The sequence below is a fragment of the Pelobates fuscus genome, chromosome 2 (genome assembly GCF_036172605.1).
Source record: "Pelobates fuscus isolate aPelFus1 chromosome 2, aPelFus1.pri, whole genome shotgun sequence".
In the NCBI taxonomy this organism is placed as follows: Eukaryota; Metazoa; Chordata; class Amphibia; order Anura; family Pelobatidae; genus Pelobates; species Pelobates fuscus.
Window position 1 is genome coordinate 322,155,985 of NC_086318.1, and position 8,132 is coordinate 322,164,116.

Sequence of the window (8,132 nt, forward strand, 5' to 3'; positions counted from 1 at the left end):
AAGGAAAGGACAATATTGTGTTTAATATTATATTGCATTTGACAGTAAAAGCAATAATTTGGTTCAAAATGTGTTATGGCCGAGGAGCAATTCAGTGCAAAGTTCTTAAACTAAACTCAATTTTTTTTCCCCTAAAGTCATTGCTCCAGTTCAATATATGTAGATTAGAATTGGGATTTATACCATTAATCTATGTGTCTGGTTGTGTGACTAAATGCACTTAGCTAGTTTTCAAACCAACTTTATATTGACCAGCATTAAAGAGACAAGATGGCTTAATACGCATTATCAAAATGGTCGAGGTTAAGGTGGAGGGACAGATCCAATCTGGCTCCACCCACTAATTTCTTAGACAACCAATGGCACTCCACACATGGACAACACTGCTTCAAATATGACCTCAAAATGGAACAAAATGGAAGGAAAAAAAACCATAAAAACTACTCTTGCAAATTTCTGAGTAAATCTTTAGTGGTTAAGTCATAGGAAGGTCAGGGATATCAAACAGTTTGTAGGTTTAATGACAAGTAGAAATGTTTACTACTTACATTTAAGTAATTCCTGCTTTTTTTTTTTTTTAATGCACCAACTATGTAAAGTAAATGCATCCTGAGAAGTAGCTTTAATTATTCATTGCAGAACCCACTTGTCATTGCCAATACCCACTTGTCAAATTGACAGTAGGACATACAATTGCTTATGAAGGTGTTCGGTTAAGCAGTGTTCATTCATGAGTTTGTGTTAGTGCAACGCGCAAGACGCTTCTTAAAGAGCATGCACAGCACTACGCCCTCTACTCACTCCCACTGTGTCCTGTCTAGTCAGTCCAATAAGATCATTTTATATCTTTACAATAAGTACCATAACTGGATAATTAAATGCTGTACAACAATATGTTAATGAATGGTGTGCTTGTAAAATAGGACACTTTATCAAAACAATACATTGTGTTTTTGTTTTTTTCTCTGTCGTCCCACGTGTTACATGCAGATGTTATAGGCAAGACAAATTAGAGACAACTTGGTCTTAAGTAAAGCTGTTACAAAGTTTGAGAAAACCTTGAAAGCCTTAAAAGCTTTCACTCCCTCTCCAATGTTTAACAGTCAATCACTAAAGAATCGCAGAACATCACAGACAGCTTTAAAATGAGGCACAATAGTCAATGTAAAAATGTGTATTCGCATGAAGATGTTACCAATGACCAACCAATGCCCACCATTTTAATTCCTTTAAAAAGCAAGTGTTTGCAGTGATGGTGGTGGTAAGCCTAGGCTACTAAAGGCTTTAGGAGAAATATGGCAACGCATATGCCATGTGTTGCAAGAGTTAAACCTTGCTTCATGGCATTCTGTTCTACTGAAGGTTTAAATAGATGTCAACATCAAAGAGATGTTGGTGATTAAACTATGTTTACAGCAAGGTACTCTGATAAGATTTTTCAATGGCTTTGCTGAGCAGAGTCAAAAAGATAAGGAGAGATTTAAACACAAGCAATATAGGTAACTCTTCAATGTCATTTAATATACAACATTATGAAACAGCAACTAGGGTGCTGAGCAAAGACACAAAAACAAACAAACCAAAAAATACAAAATAAACATTTTAGAAAAATGTAAAAAGGACTTAAAAAAAAAAAAATACAACTACCTTAAATTTAAAAATATATTTTTGGAAAGCTAAATGTATGTACTTCAACGAAATGCAAAACCGATAAGTAACCAACATATACAAAACAAAACAAACACAAGTCTGCATTTCTAGATCATATTTATTTACGGACATCATGAATGTACTACAAAAACAAAAAGGGCACAATATTGTGAAAAACTGTGTTTGCAAGGGATGTGGCCATATATACCCGGGCACATCATAATCCGGTGCTTATTTGTCTTTCCTGCCTTCTTGCTCATAGCATCAGTGTTTGTTAAGAATGCTCATTATCTGATTGAACATAAATCTTGAATATCTCCATTTACACCTGGTTATCAATTTCTTTTTGAAATATGTATATTGCAAGAAATATATGGATTGTAATTTATACAGATAATGATATTTGCTTTCCTCAATGAATAAAAATATATTTAATGAAAAGTTATTAATATCAATAAGGTTAAAACCTCTGAAAAAAATATAATTCACTAAGCCATTCTAAGGATGAGTTGCACACTGATGGGGTCTAAAACACAAGCATACCTTTTTTTATATGTGTGCATCTCCTCCCACACATACAAGTAAGATGATAAGAATGATTTGTCTTTTGCATTTAAAAGGAGGATGGAGATATTTGTACTGTGTTTCTTCTTTTTGCTTCTTTTATTTTTATATGGCTGTACAGAGTATTCACTGGCCATAGATGAATGTGCAATAACATAGGAAACCTGTTATCTCAAAAGCAAATACAAAAAAATCTAAATAAAATGCTTACACAACAAAAGAGATGGTTAATAAATAAAACTGCAGAGTAAGAACATCTTAAAACTGCAATAATCTACTGCCTTATGCAAAAAAATTATATATAATGATTTCAATGTCATTCCCTCACAATATGATGTTATATAGTGAATATATATATATATATATATATATATATATATATATATATATATATATATATATATATATATAAAACGTATTTTTTTATTATTTTAACACACACACACACACACACACACGTATTGTTATAATGAATTCCTTATAATGAATTAAAATGTGTCATGTCCTTCTTATGCAGATTTCCATCACCAAATAATTAAGATCAATGGCACTATATTTCAAATCAAATCAAATAGATTTAGAGTCCTAAAAGCCAATATATAATTAGCCACATATTTAAGAGTAAAATACAAGGTATTCAAGTATACAATGATGAAAAAAAAATATGTAACAGGATATTTAAAAAAATAAAAATAAAAAAGGAAGCTAAATTTTGTGTCTGCTAGCAGCAATGCACAGACATATATTGTGAAATTCTGTAATCCAGAATAATATTGAATCTATAATAAATGTCTGTCAGAACGTTATCTACGTTTACGTTTCATCAATAAGTGATTCATTTTCATACTGTATTACTAATAGATTTTAGCTATTTGCAGGTAATATGCTCCAAAAAAATAATATAGTACTGGGCAATTGATATTGACAAATGCCATCTTTAAGGTTAGAGGTAAGTGCTGGATTTAAACACAAAAAAAATCCATACATGAAAGAAAAGTCACATAAAAATATAGAAAAAAAAATATGGTTTTAATAATAAAAATGTTTTACTTTCTGTGCATTCACATACTAATCAAGTGTATCACCTGTTTTTAGTAATTAAAGATCTTAGTCAAAATCTCTTTTTATAATGTTAAAACGTGTTTTAATATTTAGGAGACTTAGAATAGGAAGATACTGTTACCCAGAGAGGAAGTTGTTTTGTTTCCCTCTCTTTTTTAGTTTATTCATCTATAAAGTAAATTTATGAGATCGTAAAAAGCTATTTAACGACCTAAGGGAGGTTCAAATGAAAAAAGGGGACCAGACAATTGATAGCAAGGAGATCTTACAAAGATTTGGGTAACTAGATCTCATGGGCTAAATAAATATCAAACACATGACAAGAAAATAGGCTGGTCCACATCAAGGAATAAAAAAAAAATTCACACAGGAAAAAGGAAGAATAAAGCAAGTCCCATCCATAAATATAATCCCCCACACATTTTATTTAACACTTTACACCTATTATTTGTTGAAACAGACAAAGCATTGAGTGGGGCCTGAGGGAAAGCCATCCAGGAAAAAAAAAAGAAAAAAAAAAAAAGATGGGAGATGTCCCCATGTGACCCATCAAGATCCATGTCACCAGAGCTTTGTTTCTTTGGGGCTGGATCATGGCCCCAATCAAAGCAATCAAAAGAGGGTATACGAATACAACAGGAGGGACAAGGACAAAGCAATATCAAATAAAATAAATCTTTGTAGGGAAAAAAGAAAAGTAAGGTTAAAGAAACCCCCAATTCCCTAGTTTACTTGCCATTGCATCTACAGTGTACATGCTACCTAATGAAGTGACAAGCATTTGAGTCTAGATGGTGGAAATTGACAAATAAATTACAAAGAAAATGAACCAATTCATTCTGGAAATGTAAACGCCTTCATGAGAGTAAGGGTCATGAAATTGGAGCCTACAGATTAAGGGTCATAGGTAAGTAAACTCTGAAAAGGCTGCATTCCAGTATCTAACGTATTATGGAAATTTTAGTTAACCAACACATTGCCAGAGCCACAATCGATGCACTATGCGAACACAGTAAATGCAGGTGGCAGTGGAAACACAACTTCCTTTAACCCTTAGTCAATCTATTGAGCATAACCCACCCACTGGGTTATCCCTAGGACTTCCCTCCCAGATGGTCAGTGAAAATTACAGAAACCTAATGCATGCTGTACTTGATCAGACATCCCTTTGCTTGCATTGTGTTGTAAGCAAACTAGCAGGAGGATTTAAACTCTCAGCCACTTTCAAATATCTGCAAAATCCTGCAGCCACCATAACATCTAGAGCACAGGGAGTCTAGTCACTAAAGCTGTCTGTTTTCTGGGACTACACTGTGCTGCATTGCTGTGACTCCACAAGGGCCTGTGAGAAAATAGAACCCAGGCTCTGAGTATAATATAGTGTAAGTATAAACACGAAGAGTCTCTGGCCACATGCTATGTTGAACTTAGTGCCTTAAAGAAACAGAAGGGAACCTCTTACAATGTTTCCTACCGATCATAAACAACTCATGGGAAAAGCAGTACCATTTTAAAACGTGGCCATTGATTTTGCTATTCTTAATAATGTAATAGAAAGAAAAAGGACAGGACAAGAAGAAGGTGCACACAAGCATCAAAATGCATGTCAGGTTTATTTATTCAGGTTATTATTTTGTAACAGAAGCAGTGAGGATTTCTTCCTTTTTTAATGATGGTCACGTTTTCATGTTTATTTCTGCCAGCCATGTAGATCGATGCTTGGAGGTGACCAGTGTTGGAGGGACCAAGTCTACCCAAGACATATTAGTTTAACTAGCTGAATAGATCTTTTTAATGAACTTCATTTACTAAATGAGACTCGGTATTTGTAGGTCACTAAATACCAGGTATATACTCTAGAGATCATGTAGCGGAGCTGACAGACTCTATTACCCTTGTGTCTACCCTTTTACTGTGCATTGGAGAGACAGCACCACCCTGCCCCCAAATGTCCTTTATAGTTTGCTTTAGACCCAGCAACCCTAGTGATTTGTGCAGATTCCATTACAATCTTTACTTTTAGTTGCAACTACACTGGGTAATTTTACTATATTAGCTACAAGGTATTTAGACACCGGTGATACCCATTTTATATGTGGGTATTATCACCTAAATGGTTATTTCGTAACTCCTGGCGTTTTCTTCCACCAGGCATATAGCCTCTGGCTGCTTATTTATTGGGGATGCTTCTCAATTTACTGCCGTTTACCTTATGTGGATTTACCTCAGCAGTTTACTCTTGCACTAGAATTAGTTCAAGAAACAGAGATAATTAGGCAGGCATCTTTTACATTCCCACTTTTGAATATGATGTGCTTTCACTAAATACAATGTTTCCAAGGGCATGTGTACATGTATAAAGCTAAAATGGCAACATTGTATATTTCACAAATAGGTCTCAATGAATGACCTATACTTTAATGGACAACTGCACACTGCAAAGTAAGTAGAGTTTTTATACTTGTAGGACAGTAATAAATACTAGTGCAGGGAGTTCTTTAGAATTTCTCTTCATGTCTTGTCCTTTCTAACATTGCTACCTAGGATGCATGCCCAGGATATACCTAACAATATACAGCTGATTTCAGTGTTTACTTCAGCACTTTCTGTTTGCTTTTTCTTCTGGACTGCAGGATATTTAGGCTGCTGTTGGGCCTTCCTTCACAGTAGAGCTGCAGAAACCTTGTAAAGTGCATTAGCTGTGCAAATCATTACCAGAGAGGATAAACACTTGCTTGTTTACCCATTCCTTGTATTAACTGCAATTAGTAAGAATACTGTGGGCACAAACCATTAGTAGGGCAACACACAGAAGCGCAAAAACTGATGAATTATCTGATGAACTTGTAAGATAAAGTGATGGGGTAACAGCCATTTTCACGGCTCTCTGATCGAGCCAATCCATGAAGAAAATCACCATATTTTAAAAACAGTATTTGAGTGAAGGGAGGGGGGAGGAGAGAATGTTCTAAAGAGTATTGAAACAGGAAGAGTCTACCTCCCTCCATATGTTTTTTGTCAGAGAATGCATGAGGTGAGGTACAACTGGTACTGAAAGGGTCAAAGTGGGTGGCTTATCCTTCTGCTTGTGGGTGGTTAAGGAGAAGGGGCTAGGGTCAACTTACTTGGTGTACAAAAACATCCACCGGGTTATCCAAGGGACTTCCCTCCCGGCTGGTCATAGAGATGAAACCGAATCCCATCCGCACATTGAACCACTTGCAATGGCCAGCACCGTGCAGGACCTGGATGCTCTCCTCCTCTTCTTCCTGTTCTGGCAATTTCCCCTGTTCTTCTCCTGTACCTTTACCAGCCCCTCCTGGGGATGAGAAGAGAGACACAAACTCAAAAATCACAATGTTGCAAGCTCAACAACAACAAGCAGAGTTTATGACAGTACACACACGTCCTTTGCATGCTCAGTGCCAAGGGGCTGGTCTGTGCTTTCCCACAAGACGATATTCAATGCCAAGAGCATAATTGAGAGAAAGCCCCTTTCATTTTCCTTCCAAGCTTCGGTGCTTTATTTATACCCCCATGTGCTCGCAATGCAGCTGATCAAAATTGAGAAACAAAGGAGATTTGGGACGATCGCCGTTCTCTCTACTCCATCCTATCATCTACTGTTAGGCAGTATAATAATAATAATAATAATAATAATAAAACAGGGGAAATAAAAGCAGCCACCAGCAAAACAAAACAGTAAAAATAAAAAAGGGGGACTGGATATGCGAGGCGCGGGGAGGGAGGTGAAGCGAGGTATAAGAAAAATTCTTGCACAACAGTTTGTTATTGCACATGTACGGCATCCACGATTGTTGTGTTGAATTTCCTGCAGTGACTTATTTCCACAAAAAAAAAAAAAAAAAAAAAAGCTGGGCAGGTGGATTCCTTTTTTTTTTTCTTCAAAGGTCATACATTACAATAAAAGCGATCGCCTTCTCAGAAACAATTCAAACAAAAGCGACCCCCCCCCCCTTCTCTCTCTCCCCATCAAAGCTTTCTGACTCCACAGAAGGCGGCACGCGTACCATTTTAGCAGATCGGCATGAGTTACCCACCCCATTAACAACCCTCTTCATCCATCCCCCCCACCCCCTAATATTTCCGATATCAGCAGCCGTAGACACCGATTATGCGTATGATTCTCTGACTCTCCTCTTCCCACCCCAACAAAAAAGAAATTATTAAATATATTAATATTATGAACCTTCGGCCATGACGCCCTTTTTTCCAGAAAAGATAGATGAAAAGTTTCCTTTTTGAGGTGTATGGTCTGCTGCATCAACGTGACATCCTGATTTGGAGCGATCCCAAATTTAGCTCGCATGGTCTAGCGTGCTCTCCCTCTTGTGATTCTCTCTCCCTGCTCGGCTCGCTCCCTGGCCCCCTCGTGCACACGTGACTCTGTCAATTACATGCCTTCTTGCTACTAATTTCAGCACGGATCGTGGAAGGGGGCTGGCAGGAGCCGCTCTCGGCCAATCAGAGGCCTGGGACAGGCTGCTGCGGAAATCATTTATGAATGAACTCTTCACTATGCATACACATACTACACACATACACAGTGTGCATTGTACACACAGTGCACATGGCACGTTATAGTGGTATACTGGTTACACACAGATTGACGTTACACACATACTATAACCACACACAGAGCCATGGGGGTCAGTGTGGAGGGTGTTTGGAGACCAGGCACCTTCCCACAAGCAAGGGATTTATTCACTAAACAGCGAATTTGAAAATATTCAGACAGACAAGCTGTGACTATAGCCGAATTTGAGAAATTTAAAGGGATTGTTCACTAAACTCTTACATGTAGCGAATTCAAATCTGCATGGAAGCCTAAACAG

General features: G+C 37.0%; 1 protein-coding gene across 1 annotated transcript in view; it reads right to left on the reverse strand.

The window, feature by feature from the left end:
- LIN28B (lin-28 homolog B) overlaps nt 1-7,536 on the reverse strand; it is an 85,027-nt gene extending 77,491 nt beyond the window's left edge. The window contains exons 1-2 of the mRNA XM_063443552.1: nt 7,487-7,536; nt 6,402-6,595 (exon numbers count right to left, since the gene is read on the reverse strand). Of these exons, the coding sequence (XP_063299622.1) occupies nt 6,402-6,595; nt 7,487-7,496 (204 nt within the window). The 5' untranslated portion in view covers nt 7,497-7,536. The remainder of the gene's footprint in view (nt 1-6,401; nt 6,596-7,486) is intronic.
- Nucleotides 7,537-8,132: the final 596 nt, after the last annotated feature.